Source organism: Artemia franciscana, chromosome 3, assembly GCF_032884065.1.
Source record: "Artemia franciscana chromosome 3, ASM3288406v1, whole genome shotgun sequence".
Taxonomy (NCBI): Eukaryota; Metazoa; Arthropoda; class Branchiopoda; order Anostraca; family Artemiidae; genus Artemia; species Artemia franciscana.
Window position 1 is genome coordinate 47,945,806 of NC_088865.1, and position 21,787 is coordinate 47,967,592.

Below are 21,787 nucleotides of genomic sequence, written 5' to 3' on the forward strand. Positions count from 1 at the left end.
TGTTACTGCTGCTGCTACTACAGTTACTACTATCACTAATACAACACTAGCACTGTAACCACTACTCCTACTACCACCACAACTACTATGAGTACAAAGTGTGTGAAGGTAAAATTTAATATAAAATTGATGACAAATTTGAACTAACAGAAGACAATATGTGCATCTAGATTGTCAAAATAGCGTATCTGAAGAGTTTATTTGTGTATTAAGTTGGAAATCTCAGAGAAGGCTTAAAGGTGAAGATCAGATGACGAAAAGGCAATATATACACATTGCTACTAATATTATTACCACTGCTACATTTACTGGTCCTACAACTAGATGAAGTTTACAAAATAAAAATCATTTTAATATTTTCGATTTTATAACTTTAATAAATCAAAAATTTATTAACATTTTAAGGAATAATGTCAGCATACGTATATTAAACTGACAATGCGCTCATTTGTATTTTTTCAGTAACGTGCAAATTATGTTCTGGCTTTTAGAAAGCATAAGGGTTTTGAGTCATACTCATGTTAATTTCTGCTCGTTTTGAGTTCGACTCGGTTATTTATTGTAATTTCTGTTCGTTTTGGTTTCATTTTTTGAAAACCTAAATTTTTGGAAAAGTTTTTTTTTCAATTTATCTGTATATAAGACTACGGTAATCTGGTCTGGTTCAAGGCCTTACAAGGTCCATGGCCGAATCAATTTTCCACTTCTCCCTTAAAAATAGCAATGACATGTTGATTCAAGGGAATAAGCGATCAAAAATTGAAGCCATTTATCCAAAACATTTAAGTTCAGCCTAGACGGATCTTAAAAAGCACTGATAGTGACATCACCTTTTTTTTATATAATCTTCATTTTGTGCGTTTTATAAATAAGAATATTGAATTTTAGGTCAAGTATGCAGTAGTGACGGAATTACTTTTTTCTAAAATAGAATATTGTATTTCAAAATATAATGAACCCTCAAACGCGATAGGGGCCTCTACAGTGTAGCTTGTACCTCGCTTTATAGTCATATCCTTCAAGAAAAATCTGGATAACAAAAGTAGATGAAAAAAATATTTTAATCGATGATCGTATTTACATTAAAAACTGTATAACAAATATCACAACAAATAAATAAACAGCTTGTCCATGTGACATCTAAAAAACAACAAAAGCCTTCAGAAAAACAACAAAAAGCCAGAAAACTATGTTAAAAGTATCAAGGAGAGTAAAAATGAAGTCTGTTGTTTGAACTTTGATAAGTGGAAACTTAAAAAAACGTATATTTCTTTAAAAATTTTGATAAATTGATAATTCAACTTTTTGAATGAAAATATCTCTACATGCAGTCATGCAGTTTTTGGTAGCAGCGGGTGTAAATAAAGAAGGAGAAGAAATAAGATATATGCGTGACAAGAAAGTTTGGCTCACAGCAGCTTAAAAACACGGAGGTTTTCTTTGAAGGTTTAATTTCCTTATGGAGTCAACAGATAGTTAATGTTTAAATCTTTACGGACGGAAAGTGTTGTTAAATTAAACTATTTGCTTGTTCTTATTCGTTTTCACCATTCAACGTGGCAACACTGATAAAAATGTGATAGTTTTCTAATAACTTCATAATTTTGAAGTAATAAAAAAAAACCTATAGAAGATGTTAGCTATCATGTATGAACATACCTAAGGTATGAACCAGACCCAAGATGGGTCTATGGGTGAAAAAGTCGTACTTAGAGATTTTGAATGATATTTAATAATTCAATGATCAAGTTACTGTACAAGGATCTTATATGAAACCAGTCAAGTTGTTTCTGTGAATACAATCTAGTTGTGATATTTTTAAGCAGATTCCCTATAGCAGAGAAAGCACTATATGTTTTTGAAATGTATTTTGCCTTTTTCGATTACACTTGAATTGCGTAATTTGTTGCAGTAATTATTCACTTTCGTAACCTTTCTTTTCCTTTGTATTCCCATATGATTTTAATCATTATCCCACTTTCTGCTTTTTTGCATTCTCAATTATTTTTTTTATTTTCTGTTTTCTTCTTTAGCTCTTCTTTAATTGTCAGTAGTCAAGTAAAATCAATTTAAGATAATTTTTCAATTTGTAATATTTACAAATAAAGTACCTTAAACAAAATACGAGCCGTTAAGAAAACAACTCGTTAAAATTCACAAAAGATATGTCGCTGGCTTTCATTCTACTGCTCTTTTAATCGACATTATGATTCCTGTCTCAGATTTTTAACTTTTTAAAATGTCAGATTTCTGATATGTTAACATATGCGAATCTGATGAGAATTATCCCCTCCTTAGCACAAATTTGGAGTTGGCTTGCCCCCCCCCCGATAAATCTGACCCTGAAAGCTCCAAAATGATGTCCCAGCCACAATAAAAACAAAATAGGATGGACTTGCAAAATTGGTAATATTGGAAATACTCATTTACCAAAAATAGCCCCCAGTATAAATTTGAATTGTCTGTTAGTCGACGTAATATTATATTATGTTACTCATTTAGGGATTGGTAGGGAATGAATGGGAAGGGATTAGTACGTCTTACCGACATGTATAAAAACATACATTTTATCAGTTTTCATTTAGAGATGGAGCAAAAGCCAAGAATATTTCTTGGATACGTAAAAGGGCTGAAGAACAAATGTTTTCTGTAATTAAAATATTTCACACATGGTGTTGAAAGTGGTCACCATGAACTTCGAAACAAACATTAACATGTCTGAATGGGTTTTGAAAACCTTTGCCAATTCATTTAAAGTTATTTCTGCAAGTGTATTGCGAAAGGAATCTCAAAAAATTGCTCAAAACACGATACTCGGGGGTATTTAGAGGTTCCAATGTGTAATGCAAAAATAGGCATTTAGTGCGCAGTTTCAAAGGTACTAATTTCTTCCTGGTGGATACTTTCAGTGCCTACTGTGAACTATAGAGCGTTCTTTTTGATATTTATAATATTCTGTATTTATTGTTTTTAAATATCTATTTTGACATTTGCAAAATAGACATTTTGCATTACAAAATATGTCTATATTGTAATGCAAAAATAGGCGTTTAGTGGGCCGTTTCAAACTTACTAATTTCTTCCTGGTGGACCTTCACACTCAATACTGTGAAGTATTGAGTGTTCTTGTTGGTATTTATAATATTCTGTATTTATTGTTTTTAAATGTCTATTTTGACATTTGCAAAATAGACATTTTGTATCACAAAATATGTCTATTTTGTAATGCAAAAAAGGCGTTTAGTTTGCAGTTTCAAACTTACTAGTTTCTTCCGGTGGATACATTCAGTGCCTACTGTGAAGTATTGAGTGTTCTTGTTGATATTTATAATATTCTGTATTTATTGTTTAAAAAAAAATTGCGCTATATTACACAGTAATTTAATTCTTTATGCGTATTTGTACATTTATATTTACACTGGACATTTTTCATCCCCCCCCCCGCACCCTGTGAATTTACACTTCATATTATATTTATATTTTACGTTGGGGACCTTCCAAATAGCACTGCAGGACGATCATGAAGAGTGGCCTCCCTGGAGGCCAAGTAAATGACATACCATTGGGCTGAATTCTGATTAATGGCTAATTCTTCCAGGTTTTATTTGTTTTGATTAATGACTTTTTAGGGGTAAGAGCTTTTGTTAGTAGTATATTCAGTATAAGTTTTGAAGGAATTAGCAATGAAAGTCAGCTTATGCTAAATTAATCAGACAAATATATGAGATGGATTTCTGAAAATTCAGTTCAAATATCACAACAACTTTACAAGTTAGCGACAGTTATTGTTCACTTACCAAATTAACTTTTAAAAAACGTATTTTATTCAGTGGTCTGAATTGTTATTCTTTTTCGGGTCTCATACCTTTTGAAGGTGCTTTCATCCGAAAACATCGTAAAACTTATGATTGTATTAAGCACTTGGACCACAAATGAATAAAATCCGGCTCAAAATTTTCTAAACAGTTCATACGAAAATTATCCTCGAACTCATTCTTTTAATGTCTTTGAAGAATAGCATCAGGGCTATTAAGACTTTCATAAGCTAAACCCTCTGTAGGATTCCTCTATAGGAGTCGTAAACCCTCCATCACTGCCTTCACTCCCAGAAAATACAGTTTCTTTTACATCAAAATTTCCCTCCAATAAATCTCCTGAAGAAGCAATATGGGACACAAGGCCACTATATACTCTTTCATTAAAGCGTGGTTTAGTCACAGGTGGGGCTGAATAGGTCCTCAAACATTCTTCATCATAAGGTTGTAGACTCAGGGGAATGCCTGGCCTAATGTTTGCTAAGTTCCTTTCCCAATATATTAACTCTAGTTGATAAAACCTCTTTTCTTCGGTGAGTCGTTGGAGTTCAGCTTCTTTGTCTGCCATAACTTGCTGCATTTCTAGTATTACCTGAATGTCTACATGGTTATCACAAGATTTTGATGATGTGTGAGTTGGCGATGGAGATTGACCATCGCCGGGCCCTCTTCTGTAAACGAAAGAATAAATAATTAAAACTTGAATAAAATAAAATTATAGTTTCGTAAAACTATTTCACAGGCAATATGCACTCAGTTCAAGTTTAAGTAAAAAAAATATATAACAGGATCATCTATAAACATTTTTTTTCGAGAAATGGATTAATTATTAAAGTGTAAACAAAGGTAAATGTCCAAAATTGTACAAAGTACAATACTATAAGATAAAGTCAAAACTGATAAAAATCCTTATATAAACACATTGTAATAAGGGGTGAGGGCTCTTATTTTTACCAATTAAGAAACATTTTGCAGCTCGAAATCCTTTGGTATCTTTAAGTTCTAATCATGTCTAGGGGTAGAATATTTTGCTGGCCGAGAGAAAGTTTTTCTCTGGCGAATATTTGGTATAGAAAATAGTGTTGGGTACTAGGATCCTCAATCACTTCTCAGTTCAATAAATTAAAAGGTTGTCACTCCTAAGCAATTCTTGTGAAAAGAGTTGTCTTTCATAAACAAGCCTATGTTGATGATTAAACTAAAATAGCACAATCTTGAAGATATTGTTTATAACAGGTTAGTTTGTATTGTAAAAAAACGGAGAATCAAAGGAGAAAAAAAGGAGAAAGATTGTAAAAAAACAAAATATACACCTTGTTATATTCAATCTATTACTATTTACATTTTTGAGATTATTTCAAGCGTTGAATGTGCATATGGTAGCGCATTGAAGCGAAATAAATTGAAGCGAAATAAGTTGATCTGAAACAGGCCGTCCGGATGTGAAAGTGAGCATATAATTCTCCACAGCATTCTGAGAAACCCCAAATTCAAGGTTTACCTCAATTTACAGAGGATGGAAAGTTGGAATTTCAAGTATTCTGGTTTACACTATTTCTGATAGTAGATGACTTCGAAGACCACACTGCCTTTCCATGACGAAAGTATAACAGTTCAAAATAGGGATGAAAGCTTTTAATTGACAGTGAACATATATAAAATTTTTAAATGGATATTTGGAGCACATATACATGTTCATTATCAGCAGTAAAACTGAAAGACATCAATAAAAACAAACAAAATTTATACCCAATAAACTAACTACATATAGTTTATTGCTCTTATTTTTTTTTCAATGCAACAGCGGAAGTAAATCTCTTTGACCTTTTCAGTTCCAGTTCATTAGATTTATCTTACAAATTAGGTGGACAGAGGTGATAGCTCGTGATAGCTTACGTGAGGAGAAATTTACTTTATTTGACCTCAGTAACCTCAGGTTTAAATCAACTTTTCTGGGAAACAATCGAAATTAAAAAAAATTTGTTCAAGAATAATTCCATAAACAAAGATACAGGTGAATCTGGATTGAATTCAAGTTATGATAAATTTACTAAAAAATGGAATGTTGACATCATCAGATGTATCAATAGAATCAGCTTAGTAAGCTGATTCTAAATATACGAAACTCATTAAGTTCAGTGTTACCCGTTGAAAGACAAGAGCCTGAGAAAATTCGCCTGATTTTCGCAAAAAGGGAAAAAAACCTAAATTTTACAAAATTATTTCTACTACTCTTACTTTCTCTTTGCCAACTAAATTTTGCATGAGGAGATATTCTAGCGGAATAGTCTGGGGGCTGTTTTTGACAGGTTTGGAATTCCGTGAAAAATTTCCATGGAAGAGGGGATTTCTGGAGTGATGGGGGAAACGATTAAAAATTAAAGTCTTTTCAAAAGAAAGTATTCCAAAGAGAAATTTTCAGACTGAATCGTTCACAAGAAATTTTACGGTCAGGGGGGGGGGGGTATATTTTACGTGTGAATAAATTTCCATGGAAAAGTTTCGTGTGGGCGGAGGGAATTTTCAGTGGAGAGTGAGCCAGATTTACTGGCATTATTTGAAAAACGATCAGATATTAAAAAAACAGTTTTTCAACTGGAATTAAGGAATAACATTAAAATTAAAATGAACAGAATTCCGTGTGTGATGGTGTTACCTTCCTCCTCAATACCTTGCTCTTTACGCTAAAGTTTGACTGTTTGTCTCAGTTTTAAGAGCAGCTCCTAAAACCCAAGGGCCGTTTAATTAGAAAAGGAAGTTTTTTAAAAGAACTAAAAACTTTAGCGTAAACGAACAGAAAATATTACGTTTATGATGGAGTGGGCCCTCCTAAACACCTCGTTCTTCACGGTAATGTTCTTTTACTACTTCTAATTTTTTTTGTCCTAAATAAATGACCCTTGTGTTTCAGAAGTCGTTCTTAAAGAATTGAGAAAAACTCAAAACTTTACCGTAAAGAGAGAGATGTTGAGGAGGAGGCAGCCCCTCATACACGTAATAATTTCTTTTCGTTTTAATTTTAATGTTACTCCTTGCTTTCAGTTGAAAGAAAAACTTGTTTCGTAGTTAATTTCTGATCGTTTTTGAATAATGCCAGGAAATCTGGTTCCACCTGCATAGAAATCTCCTCTCTCCACATAAATATACTCTAAAGAATTCAATCCCAATGAAAAATTACCCGAGCAATTACACTTAACATCTTTACGTGCAAAATGGAGTCAGCAAAGAGAAAGCAAGACATAAAAAGAATTTCGTATCGAAATTCTGGCAAATTTTCCCAGTGCAAAAATTTCACTGAAAAGTTATCCCCCTCGAAACTTCCATTCCCAAGGAAATTTCCCCCGTGGAAAAATCCCCAAGCAGAAACTCCCCCCCCACCCGAAAAATGTATGCAGACTCCCAATAACAGATACTATACGTAAAAAATGGGCAAGTTTTATAACTCAAAGACCTTTTTCCTCGGGTCGTGACGGTCATCTTATCTCCAGAGGCATAGTTATTGGGCCTTTCAAATATGCTGAACAAAATGGCTAAATAAAAATTTTGATCGGATGATTTTGGGAGCAGGAGGTGTATCAGGAGGCCTAGTTGCCCTACAATCTTTTAGGCCACTCAAAAAGGACAACATTTCCGGTCGAATGAGCGCTCTCCCGATATTTTAAGACGACTGGGTCGATACAATCCCCCCTGAAAAAAAAACAACAAACAAACAAACAAAACAAAGAAACACACATCCATGATCTTTCTTCTGGTAAAAAAAAATGCAGAATCCCATATATTGCAAATAGAAGCTTGAAGCCTCTACTGTAGGGTTATCTGATATTCTAAATCTCATGGTATGATTTTCGTCAAGATACTATGTTCTTTAGGGGTCTTTACCCCATTTTTAAAAATCAGGCAAATTTTCTCAGGCTCGTAGCCATTCATGAGTAAAAATTAGGCATTTGTCCATGTTTATCGTTATTTTTTTAGACGATAAATTCTTGAAAACTATTTGAGAAATTCTGTGGCTGAATTGTTTTATCTATATTTTTCCAAGAGAAGGATAATCACACATTTGGATTAATTTTTTTTCTTTTTCTTCTTTTGAAACAGTTCATTGTAATGAACTGTAAGTAAGGAGCGAAGCTCTAAAAAACGGATTTTTCATACCAACAGATATATCAAAAGAATTGGATTTTTATATTGGTTTTAAATATATTAGTTTTAATAAGTTTAGTCATACTTATCAAAGGTTGCGAGCATGACAAAATTTGCCTTGTTTTCGAAAAAAGGGGGTACCATCCTTTAAAATTCATAGAATATGAATAAAAATACCACCATCAGATTCAGCGTATCAGAAAAACCTACTTTAAAGGTTTCAGCCTCCTATCTTTAAAAATGTGGAATTTAGTACTTTTCGCCAGAAGAAAGATCACGGATGCGTGTTTATTTGTTTTTTTTTCTTTTTTTAAGGTGATGGTACCTGCCCAGTGGGCCTAAAACGTTTGGAGAGGGCTTGTTCCAACAGAAATTTAAAGTTCTAGTGCCCCTTTTAAGTGACCATAGAAATTGGAGAGCAACTAGGCCCCCTCCCACGCCTCTTTTTTCCCCATAATCGTCCAATCAAAATCATGAGATTGGTGTTTTGTTCAGCATAGTTGAAAGGCCTAATAACTATGTCTTTGGAGATAGAATGATCTCCCACGGCCCCGGGAGAAAGGTCTTCAAGTTATAAAATTTGCACATTGTTTACATACAGTATTTGTTATTGGGAAGCATGCATACATTTTTTGGGTGGAAAGGGGAAGGTGATTTTTTGCTGGGAAAGGTGATTCATTGGGGGAAGGTGATGACTTTGCGCTGGGAGAATTTTCTATGAAAAGAGAATTTTCCAGGAAGTGGAAATTTTTCAGGGGAAATTGTATACTGGGGGAATTTGCCAGAATTCCTGTACGAAATTCTTGTATAGGTCTTGCTTCCTCTTTACTGACTCAATTTTACGCGTGGAGGTGTTAAGGGTAATTATCCGGGGTGAATTTTCAACAGAATTGAATTTTTGGGAGGATATTACCGTGGGGAGGGGATTTTTCCGTGGAGGTGGAGACAAATTTCCTGGCGTTATTTAAAAAAAACGATCAGAAATTAAATAAAGAATAAGTTTTTTCAACTGAAGGTAAGGAACAAAATTCAAAACTTTGAAGGAACAGGAATTAGAACATATAAGATGGTTGCACCCTCTTTACGCTAAAGTTTGAATTTTGTCCCAATTCTTTAAGAACGGCTCTTGAAACACCAGGCTAGCACAACAATAGGATGTTCTAAAAACAAAACAGGATGTTCTCAAAAAGAGCCAAAAGGCAAAGAAATAACTGTCAATATCGACTTAACCATATGGTCATTCAACATCAATGGCACAAAGGATAAAGATCATTTAATTAAACAAAAATTCTTTGATTTTGATGTCTTGTTTCTCCAAGTCCATATTCTACCACAAGTCAGTATCAGCCCGCTCTGTAGATGTGATGATCACATTGTGTATGCAACAAACGCTCGTAAAACCAGAGGGAGACACTCGGGTGGACTTGCTTGGCTAGTTAAACGATCCTTGTCCCTCACTTCTGTATTGTACCACTTGGCTGATAATTTTTTGGCTATTAGAATTAATAATCTTGTACCGGTGAATGTCTACCTTCCTCATAACCAGAATCCACTGTCTTCTCTGACGAAATTTGCAACTCTATGCTCCTCCATCAGCAGTCTGATCAAAATTATTGAAAGCCATGACTACGATTGGGTTCTTATGGGCGAGTTCAACTGTGATTTATGCAACAAGTCAAGCCACGTCGAACTTAATTTAGAGTTTTTACCTGCTGGTTTCCGTAATGTCCCAAAAGATTCTAGACACAAGTACATTCATAACAGTGGAGATGTGCACAGCATTGACAATTATGTATGCTCTGCTACGATGTCTTCCTCGGATGTACATGTGGACGAGGATGAGCGTGATCAGGACCATCTCCCGATATCCTTATGCGTCTCCATTTCTTTTTCACAATCCCGGTGGCCCATAACTGACAGTAAGGTTTATAAAAAATGGTGTTATAAAAGTGAATGGAGGAAAATTGACCTTCCATTATTCATCTCTACCTTTGCTGCTCTCCTCTCAAATATTCAAATCTTGTTAAGCTTACTGTGCACTAGTGTTTATTTTACGCTCCCTGTTAAACACATATTACCTTCAAATCGTTGCCTGTTTGAAACAAGCAGAAGCTGCTGCCATCTCTCGTTTCCGAGTTCGTTTAAAAACTCGTAGTTCCATTTGGAAAGATGTCCCTGAATTAAAAGGCACTAAAAATCGAGCGAAGTTCTGGCTTCGTATCTGGATCGCCTGTAGTCACCCGAATGTAGGCTATGTTTTTCACATTAAAAAGATGAGCAAAGAAGAATTCAAGCGGTATCTGTGTAGTGTACGGTATAATTGCCCTGAATTTCCCAAAACTGCTTCTCAATAAGACAAGTGAGACACATCTGCTTCAGGTGATGTTATTCCTGTGGCTTCTTGGATTCAGTACTATTCTAGTATTTTCACTGTCATTAACTATGCTGTGCACTCTCGTTTCTCGTATCTCGTAGTGATTTGGTTCCCTTGAAGCTGAAGCAGAAGTATATAATCTCAGTCTCCTGTGAACTAGTGCTTAAAAATACTAAAAAATTTAAATAGAAATCTGTTGATCATGATGGTATTGCTGTCTCCCACCTTCGATCAGAGTTGCGAGATTTAGAATTCCACCTGCAGCTACTTTTCCAAATGTGCTTGGCATCCTCTCTGGTGCTTGACTCCTTTCTAAGCGGTGCAGTAACCTCGATGCTAAAGCGTGGAAAGGATTCTTTAAGTTGTGATTCCTATAGACCCATAAATGTGGCCTGTAATTTTAGCAAAGCTTTTGAGTATGTTATGTTACCTTTTGAAACAGAAATTATGGATGACAGTCAAAATCAGCTTGGATTCAGGCGGCGTATTGGTTGCCAGCATGCCCCCCGTGTTTTAACTTCTGTCCTTTTAAAGGCTCAGACCAGTGGATCTGAGGTCCATTTTTGTGCACTGGACCTGTCTAAAGCTTTTGATAGTGTTTCTCATGCTCAATTTAGGTTTTCCCTTGTCAATTTTGGAGTCAATGTTTCTGTCGTTTGGGTTCTTTAGTTTTTGTATAGTAATTCCCATGTTCGGTTAAAATTTCACTCTAATTTTTATGGGAATATTCCAATCCTTTCGGGAGTGCGTCAAGGTGGTGTTCTTTCATCGTATCTTTTGAGTATTTGTATCCACGGTGTGCTATCCAAAATTATGCCCTCTCTTTTTTATGATTTGGTAAATGTCTCTTATATTGCATATGCGGATGATATGCTTCTTTTAAGCCGTTCTAGATCTAGCCTCTCGAATTCTGTATCATCTATTTCAAACCATTTCCAAAGTTTTGGTTTGTCATTGAATATTGATAAGTGTGAGTACCTAGTCTTGCAAAGTCTATGCCCATTTGTCTTCCTTGTTTTAACTTCTCCGTCCGTTGTGTCTCTGATTTGTGGTGGTTAGGCATTCATATTCGTCCGAATCAATTAACTTTTAGGACCAATATTGTATGGGATGTCAAAGAAAAACTTAAAGTGGGCTATGGTAAAATAGTGGCTAATCGTGGTCATTATTCTCGAAAAGCACTTGCATTGCGATATAGTAGCTTTTGTGGCCATTCAATACTTTTCCTGTCTGGTATTTCACCTATCCTGAAAAAAGCGATCTAGCTGAATTGCGTATATTATATTTCCGCCATTATAAGTTTATGCTTTATTTACCCCGGTTTTATAGGAACAAGAAAATAATTCGGTATTTTGGGGCTTCTGACCTTATTACCTCTTTGCGGAAGTTAGGCTCAAAATTGAAAAGGATTATGTTTTTTCTCTGGGCCTCTATTCCACCCCTTAGTTCGTTTATTTATCCGTTAGTTTTAATCTGTTTTTGTTTTATAGTTGTGTTATCTTTTAGAGTTTTTTTTCGTTAGTTGAGTCACCGTTGTGTTGTATATGTTTTATCTCTCGTATAGTTGTGCTATTTTTCTTTCATTATCTTTATTTACTCCACTTGTCTTTATTTACTAACTACTGGGTTAAAAAAATATTATTATTATTATTATTATAAGATTTTTAGAAGTACTAAAAAACTGTAGCGTCAAGAGCAAGGTGTTGAGTGTGGGGCAACCCCTTATTATACGTAATAATTTCTGTTCGTTTTAAATTTCAATGTTGCTCCTTACTTTCAGTTGAATTTCAGTTTTATTTAATTTTTACCAAGGGCAGTCGCATCGAACAATTAGTAGTGGATTTTGAAAAAGGCTTCAGTCTAGTGAGAATTTACGCATGCAGTGCACGTTTTAAGAAACAAAAGATGTTACATCTCAGGAAAGTGACGAATTCTAGAATTTATCCCTTAAATTAATAATTTTGGCCCACGTGGGGGCGAATGGTTATCATAACAAGACTTTTAAGAACTATTGAAGGGCCTGTGTAAAAAAAAACATATCTCCCTCAGTCTTTGTCCTTGCAACAAAAAGGTTTTTTTCAGGAAAGCGTTGAATTTATTCACCCATTTATTCGTAAAAAAGCAACTTTACTCAAACGAAAGGAAAGAGCAGCATTGGAGTTTTAAAACTAACAAAAACTATTCCATAGGTGAGGAGGGGTTGCCAGTGATTTCTACGCTAAAGTCTGATTTTCTACCCCCCAGTACTACCCCCAAAATCAATGTTATTCCACAAGAGTAATGTAACAAACAGTTTTGCTTTACAATACCCCAAAAATAGAGGAGTTTATTTTTATCTGGATTTGCTTTGAACAGTATTATTTTTAATAGGCTTAAATGTTTTGAAAGGAGATCAGGAAATAAAACAAAAACTGACTGTTTTGTTGTACTTCAAAATGCTTTCAGTTAAGCCCTCGTTAGATTTTGGTGTTAAGAGGGGCGGATCGGAAAGGATGGAAGACTCCCTCGTATGTAGGGTAACTTTTGGTTGTTTTATGCTGTAATATTCCTCTGTGATTTCAGTTGAAAATTCTTCTGTAAACATTGAAGATATTTTTAATTGTTTTAAATATTTTAAATATAATTTAAATATTTAAAATTTTAAATTAATTGCTGACAAAGTTTTCTCACTTTTAATTTAAAAGGATTTTTTCTTTAGAAAAAAAAGATAAATTCTACAACTAAGAAATGCCGACAGCAAACATTCTACATAATATTTCCTGTAGATATTTTAGCTAATCCTCTAAATCTCCTAGCATAAGTTCCACAAGCAGTAAGCCAACAATTAGCCCAAGTTATCTGGAAATAATTTCGCACTGCATAAGCAGTTGATTTTTCATACGAATTAATTCGATCAAACATATTTAGAAAAAGCGATAAGGAAAATACATCGGTCGTTATAGCATGTATTTTTCAATCACCTAACTGAAAAAAATATCAGTTTCTTTTTCTTGTAGGCCTTTGCAATAATCAAACAGTTTGTGGTAACGAACTGTTGTAAGGAGCGACACGGCTCAATAGTAACTGAAATTCTAAAAAACAAAATTTTAATACCATTAGTTACATCAAAAGAATTGTATTTTTATGCTGATTTTAAATATATAAGTTTCATCAAGTTTAGTCTAACCCAAAAAAAAGTTACGAGTCTGAGAAAAATTGCCTTATTTTAGAAAATAGGGGAAAACATCCCCTAACAGTCATAGAATCTTAACGAAAATCACACCATCAGATTCAGCATATCAGATAACTCTGCTATAAAGGTTTCAAGCTCATATGTGCAAAAATGTGGAATTTCGTATTTTTTGCCAGAAGAAAGATCACGGATGAGTGTTTATTTGTTTTTTTCCCCAAGGGTGATCATATCGGCTCAGTGGCCCTAGAATATCGTGATAGGGCTCATTCAGATTGAAATTAAAAGTTCTAGTGCCTTTTTAAGTGACAAAAAAATTGGATTGCAACTAGGCCCCCTGCACCGCTCATTTGTTGCCAAAGTAAATCAAAATTTTGAGATAGCCATTTTGTCCAAATAGTCGAAAAATCTAATAACTATGTCTTTGAGGATGACTTAATCCCCCTTCGTCCCCAAGGGAAGGGCTGCAAGTTGTGAACTCTGGCCATTGTTTACATATATTATTGGTTATTGGGAAGTATTCAGACATTTTCAGGTGGCAGGGGGTTGGAGGGAGAAGGTTACATGGGAGGACCTTTCCATGGAGGAATTTTTCATCGGGGAAGGGAATTTTTCAAGAAGAGGGCGTTGGATTTTCCAGCATTACATAAAAAACGATCTTAAATTAACTAAAAAAAGCAAGTTTTTTCAACAGAAAGTAAGGAGCAAAATTAAAACTTAAAATGAAAAGAAATTATTAAGTATGCGAGGGGGTGTGCCCCTTCGTCAGTACTTCACTTTTTACGCTAAAGTTTTTTTTAGTACTTTCATAAGAGCTATTTATTCGAATTAAACCCTTTATGATTCAGGGTTATTCTTAAAGAATTTAAACAAAATTCGAACTTTATCGTAAAGAGTGAGGTATTGACGTGGGGGCGAACCCCTCATATACATAATAAAAATATACGAATATAGAAGTTCGTTACGTAAGTTAATTCGTAAGTTATGTATATTTATTACAAATGAAAATGTTCGTAAATAAAATGAAGAGTTCTAGTGCCATTTTTATGTAACTAAAAAAATTGGAGGGCAACTAGGCCCCCTCCTCTGGCCCTTTTTTCTCAAAATCGTCCGACCAAAATTTTGAGAGAGCCATTTAGTCAGAAAAAGTAAAACTAATATGCAAATTTCGTTTTAATTATTCATGTACGGTGAGCCTAAATTAAAACCTGCATTAATTCAAAAACGTTCAGAAATTAAATAAGAAAATAAGTTTTTTTTTAACTGAAAGTAAGGAGCGACATTAAAACTTAAAACGAACAGAAATTATTGTGTATATGAAAGGGTCTGTCCCCTCTTCAACGCGTCGCTGTTTATGCTAAAGTTTGACTCTTTCTCATCTCTCTTTTTTAAACAATAAAAACTTTAGCGTAATGAGCGAGGCGTTGAGGAAGGGACAGCCCCTCTCCTGTACGAAATAATTTTTGTTCGTTTTAAGTTCTAATGTCACTCCTTACTTTCGGTTTTAAAAAAAACTTATTTTTTATTTAATATTTTCAAGGAATGGTGATGAAGATGGTGGAATGGTGGTAAAATGATAATTTCGTATTCAACTTGCCTAAACTTGCTGCTAGCTGTACCCTCTACTTTATTTTAATATGATCGAAATTTAAAAAAAAATATAAAATGATTGTAACCGCTAGATTATTTATTTGAAATTTTGCGTCCCTAAAACTTCTGCACTCGGGGCAGGTTTTTTTTGTAGATTTTGTTTTTTTGTGAAAAAAAAATGTACGTCCCTAGACGTTAAATAATAGACCCAATCAAATTGGACTATGCCCTAAATTAGCCTTACTTATTTAATTTTTAGACGGGTATTCATCTTTATTACTATACAGCAAATTAATCATTCTTTACAAAAAAAATTTAAGAATCAGTCAAACGCGACATTAGAATCTTAAATATTTTGAAAAGTGGAATAAATGAATTTAGTTGTCGAATGGGTTGTATGAAGAATTTAGCAGTTAAGAAGCATAGAGTGACAGACATACATTTGTATTACCCATGCGTTCATTCTCAATAAATATTATAACTTACAAAGGATCATGACTTCCAAGTTTTTTCCCGAAAAAAGAAAGAAATTCAAATTAGTCGAATAATCATTTCCACTGCGAATACAAAAAGAAGGCAGCAAGAAAGAAGCAGACAAGAGCAGGAGTTTGAATAACAGAACTAAAGAAGAAAACAGAAAATAAGAAAAGTGAATTAAGAATTTAAAAAAGCAGAAAGCTGGATAATAATTAAAATCGTGTGGGAATAGAAAGGAAAAAACAAAATAAAAACTTTTCGAAAACGATGCTCATTTCAGTGAAAGGGAAAATGCAAGTAGAACTAAAAATATTGACATTTAGTATGCCTAATATTTCACCTTATCCCTGCTTCCGTGAAAAAACAGTTTTTGTGACTAAAATTGTTTCATCGTTGATTCTTCGATTGCAAGTTCCAAAATTATGATCACACCTTTACAAATTCCTTTAGTCTCTGAAAGAGTGCATCTAAAAGCTAAATAGGCCTAATCAAGTAGATCGTGGTAACAAACTAAGTAGGGGCGATTCAGCTCATTAGTAACCGAGCCCCTTAGAAACAGAGTCTTGATAGCACTAGATATATCAAAAGAATCAAATTTTGATGCTAAAACAAAATATAAGAAATTCATTCAGATATGTATAATTCATTAAGTTTAATGTTACCAATCGAAAGCTAAGAGCCTGTGAAAATTTGCCAGATTTTTGGAAAAGGGAGATACATCCACAAAACGTCGAGCGATCTTAACGAAAATCGCACCATCAGATTTAACATATCAGAGGACCATACTGAAGAGGTTTCAAGCTGCTATTTGTAGAGATGTCGATTTTTGATTGTATCGAACCAATGGTGCTAAGAGATCGGGAGATAGCTCATTAGAACGAAAATCAATAGTTCTAGTGATCTTTTTAAGTGACCAAAAAGATTGGAGGGCACCTAGCCTCCTCCCACCCCCATTCATCCTTAAAGACATATAATAAAAATTTTATGATAGCCATTTAATTTAGCATAGTCGAAAGCTTCTATAACTATGCTTTTGGTGATGAACAGACCCTCTATAGTCCCTAGAGATAGGGATGTAAAATGCGCAATTTGCCTATATTATTCACACATAGTATTTGTTTCTGGGAAATATACGGATTTTCCAGGTAATTCTCTGGGGGAAAAGGGTATTGCCTACTGGATAATTTTTCCTGGGGAGGAAAGTTTCCTGGGGAATTTTCCAGGAGAAATATTACACGAGGGAGGGGGGCTGGTTTTCCTGGGACGGTTTCGAAAACAGTTGAAAATTAAATAGAAAAAAACAACATTTTTTAACTGAAAGCAAGAAGCTACGTTAAAACTTCAAATGAACAGACAGTATTCTGCATATTAGGAGGACTGTTACGTCCTCAGCCCTTAGTCTTTACGCTAAATTTGTCCTGGTTCTTTAGGAAAGACATTTCAAACAAAAGGGCCCACAAGGGTTTTGATTGGCAAGTATTTCTAGGGCTACAGCTTTAGCGTAAAGAACGAGGGATGGGGATGTCGCAGTCCCCCTGAGTGTTGCTCCTTGCTTTCAGTTGAAAAAGACTTGTTTTTTTTATTTAATTTAACTAACAAAATCCCTGTAAGAGCCCCATCTTAAAAAACTTCTATGGACGAAACTACCTGAAATTCCTCCACAGATTTACAATTGAACAATGCCTGTTTATTTATTTTTAGGAAGATTAACAATAATATAACTTCTTCTACATCAGGAAAATCACAAGTTCACATATGTAGTGTCATTGGTTGTCCATTTCCTTACCATTGCAAACCCTCAAGACTATGTAAGCACATTATGGATCTTGTACAACTGCATGTTTACACACTTAATCATGGATTCCTGTTCTGAAAAGTCTGTTTATTTGTATAAATAGTAATGCCAATAGAAAATTAGAATCCCAGACCCCATATTTTGGAAATGACTTTTTGAGGGGCATTTCCATTGGAATTGACCTTTTTTCTATATTCTTATTGATTTTTTTTTCAATTGAAATCTCTATCTTGATTTTGGAAAACACATTTTGCTCTCCTCCCAAATTTCCGTGAAATGACGCCATTGGGTGCAAACAAGTTTTCAGAGTATATGTTGTGATTTACAATTGAAACTATTCTCAGTCTCCAAAATTTCTTAGTGAATTAAAACAGATGAAAAATAGCGCTAGGCTCATTACGGCAAACCTTTGCAATAGACCAAGATGCTTTATCCCCCCCTCCCCTAGAAAAAATGAAACAGTTCATTAGCTGATAAAAATACTAAAGAGAAGGGAACTATTAAAATTTGAACAGCGATCCTCTTTTTACCCAAGTATGACACTACTCGCAGCTGATTTATGTTTGTTAAAGCCGGTACAAGGTGAATAAAAGTTTTTCAGCCAATATATTGCGATTCACATTTGGCAAACGTAAAAATTCCATAACTACTTAGTGATATAACACAGCCGGTAATACCTGACAGTAAATATTCTTGATTGGCTGAGTCGTATCCTATCCACAAATAAAAACAATACCAAGAATAAAATATAGAAAAATGAGTCGGCAAAATAACTAAACAGAAGAATGTTACTAGAATGTGAGCATTGGTTCCCTTTGTGACCTACAGATCAGGGCTTCATGATCTTTGTACTACATCTTAGGACTCACAAATTAAAAGCAATCCTATATTATTTTTTTGTGGAATGGGTAAGGGCAGAGTATACACCTCTGCTACATAAACGAGTTATATTAGATATTACAAAATTCAGTTTAGCTTCGAATAGCAAGAATTCGTTAGCAGAATTGATTTGATTGTTACTGTTTTCATTAACTTACCCAGTAGGAGGAGATTCACTAGAAAGACCATCTTCTGACCGCCAATCAACTTCAGCGTCTTTCTTTTCTTTCAAAGTTTCTAACCGTTGCTGTTCTTCATATCTTTCTTGTCGCTCGCGATTAAGAGCGTCCAAGAGTGTCACCATTTCTTGTTTTAAAACAACATTATCATTTTTTAGTTTATAATTTTCTTGTTTCAATATTTCATCAAGTTGCTTAAGCTGTTGCAACTCATAGCGTACAGTTTCTAATGAAGTCTTAAGAATATGACTTTCGGTGGATTGTGAATCGATAATTTCAGCACTTTGCTGTAGTTCACTTTGTAGTCGTTTGAGTTCGTCTTCTTTCGAAAGTATGACATGGCGAAGTTTCCGAATCTCAGCTTGCCACTGCAAGAAACAATGAAGTTGTTAAAAAACATCCTTTATTAAGTATAAGAATTAGAGAGGGGGTACATGCAACTCAAGTTCTAGAGGATCAAGGTATCGGTCATAGTGTTATATGTCCCTGTAGGACTGAGCGACAAACCCTACAGTGATAAAGACGAATTTTACCTATAGTTACAGGAACAAATAGACAGGATCTCCAATAGAAATATGGTATTGTATTAGAAGATTTTAACACCCAGTAGGGTAAAAACAGGTATTGGTGGTATTCTAGCCAAGGTGAATTTGGTGCATGGAAAGAAAGTAATAGGTTATAGACAAACCTAATTTGTAAACATAATAATCTAGTTATAGCCACAACACTATTAGGTCAGAAATGGTCCATAGTTTAATGCGGCGCTCACATGATGAGTGCCAAGTCTTATTATGTTGTTGTAAATTAAGGCTAGCAGGGTCGAGGCAAGACGCTAGGGTGTATGGAATTGCTGTTATTGATTTTAAAGTAACTATCACCAGCTTGTAGTGCCTAGAGTTAACCTAAGCTGAAATTTAGGAAGGGTGACTATCTCCCAAGAAGTTGTGACATTGGTAGACTCCAGGATGAAAATTTTTCTGGACAGTTGAATATAAAACTGAATAGCTCACATTGCAGACAGGAAAATATTTTACAAAATAGTAGAAGGAGCTAATAGCAGATAGAAGTATTAGCAAATACGCTTAAATCTTGGCAGAAAGAGGAGCTGTTGTAAAAGAGGTCTTCGAGGGAGAGATCACATAAGAATAAGAGAAAACGAAGAAAAGTAAAGAGAGTATTAAGGTTTGAACTAGTGAGGCCTAAATTGGAGGTCATGGATAAAATTACCTAGGATCTGGGAGATGCAGCCAGACAGTATAACATTAATGCACTGGATTGGCATGCTGAGAGTCGAGAGGAAACAGTCAGTCTAGACTTGTCCCAGTTAAAGATAGAAACTGGGCCTCAGTTAGAGACTGAGAAAGTGTAAAAAGGGCATGGGCCAAACATTTTGAGAATAGGCTAAATCGTGATGAGACTGCAGGAAATAATATAGATAAGAGTGAAAATGATTTAACAATTTGGAAGTGAAGAAATATTTATTTTTTAGAAAGGAGTTAGAAAGAGTACCAAAGGAATTAAAAAATAATCATAACCCGGTTGCTGGTAAAGGATTTTTTGATCATTCGGTGAACGTTGATCATATGCAGAGTTTGATCGAATTTTTGAGATAGCCAGTATTTTCAGTTAAAAACTCTAATAACTACATCTCCAAAGACAAAATAACGTCACAACCCCCGGGGCATCGGAATTAACGACGTTTGTACATTGTTTACATATAGGATTTGTTATTGGGAAAGGATTAATTGTTTAACTCTGGGTGGGTCCGAAAAGCCTGATGGTATTAAGATTCAATTTCAGGGTATGTTCAGGGGGGTTGTGAACTGAATCAGAAGACACTAAGTGCGTCCAGGTTATCAAAAGGGCGCATCTAAAATATCTTAAGAACACCGTAAGGTATTAGCTTAAAAATTTTCTGGCTACTAATGAGACTGTGACTGCAACTACGACTACTTGTGACTGCAACTACTTATTACTGCGACTACTTGTAACTGTGACTGTTATCAAAACTGCAACTACTTGCAGTTGCTATTTGACTATTTACCACAGTGACCACTTTTAACTCGAATCGTGACTACTTTCATCTAAGACTGTGACTACTTGTGACTGCGACTGCGACTACTTGCGACTATGACGACTAGTGACTACGGCTTCTTGTGACTGCAACTGCAACTACTGTGACTACGACTACTTGCACCTGCAACTGTGACTACTTGCGACTATAAATGTTTGCAACAGCGACTAACTGTAACAACAACTGTAACAACTTTTGACTCAAACTATGATTAGTTGCGACTGTGACTACTTGTGACTGCAACTACTTACGACTGTGGCTACTAATGCTAATACTCCAATTGTGACTGTGGCTGTAACTGCTACAACTACTGCTACTGCTCCTACTAATTCTGCAATTGAACTAAGACAAAAGAGTTTCAGTAGATTCAGGTTGTCAAATAGTTCATTTGTAGTATTTAAGGAATGTCTTATAATATCAAGTTGAAAGTTTCAGGAAGTGTTGAGAAAAACGTCAAACTAAATTGAAAACTTGTGTGTATCTAGATGTTCAAAAGGGTCCAGCTGCAATATCTCACGAAGTGCTAAGGATATTTAGCTGAAATGGTCAGAGAATGTTTAGGGGAATGTTGCAATAAATCAAAAGACAGTAGGTGCATCATGGCTGCCAAAAGGACGTATCAGGCCATATGTATTATTGATTTCAGGAACGGTTATGGTCTTAGATCGAAACTTTCAGGGACTGTTAAGAGAATGTTAAACTAATCTAAAGGAACTGCTTTTAGGTTGGCACATCTAGCAACTACGAATGCTTGTGACAACAACTATTTCTGGCCACGACGACTTGCGACTACGACTGCTTCTAACTGCAACTATTTGTGTCTGCAACTATTTGTGGCTGCAAGTAATTAAAACCATCACTACTTGCAACAATGTCTATTTGTGACTGCAACTACTTGCAGCTGTGATAAGGACTGCTTTCTAATGCAACTATTTGTGACTGCAAATACAACTCAAACGAACACTATTACTACTTCAATTGTAACTCTAACTGTGATTGTTACTATTATTACTACTACTACTACTACTACTACTACTACTACTACTACTACTACTACTACTACTACTACTACTACTACTACTACTACTACTACTACTCCTACTACTACTACTACTACTACTACTACTACTACTACTACTACTACTACTACTACTACTACTACTACTACTACTACTACTACTACTACTACTACTACTACTACTACTACTACTACTACTACTACTACTACTACTACTGAACTAAACCAAAAGAGTTTAAGGCATCCAGATTGTTAAAAGGGCTTATCCGTAATATCT

At 34.8% G+C, this 21,787-nt stretch overlaps 1 protein-coding gene across 6 annotated transcripts in view; it reads right to left on the reverse strand.

Annotated features, from left to right (window-relative positions):
- Positions 1-1,043: 1,043 nt before the first annotated feature.
- LOC136025346 (kinectin-like) overlaps positions 1,044-21,787 on the reverse strand; it is a 159,654-nt gene continuing 138,910 nt past the window's right edge. For 5 of the 6 annotated variants that reach the window (XM_065701273.1, XM_065701272.1, XM_065701274.1 and 2 more), the window contains exons 11-12: positions 18,398-18,786; positions 1,044-4,486 (exon numbers count right to left, since the gene is read on the reverse strand). In XM_065701273.1, the coding sequence (XP_065557345.1) occupies positions 4,039-4,486; positions 18,398-18,786 (837 nt within the window). In that variant the 3' untranslated portion in view covers positions 1,044-4,038. Of the gene's footprint in view, positions 4,487-15,574; positions 15,710-18,397; positions 18,787-21,787 lie in introns of all 6 variants that reach the window. The other variant, XR_010617076.1, reaches the window with a different exon arrangement.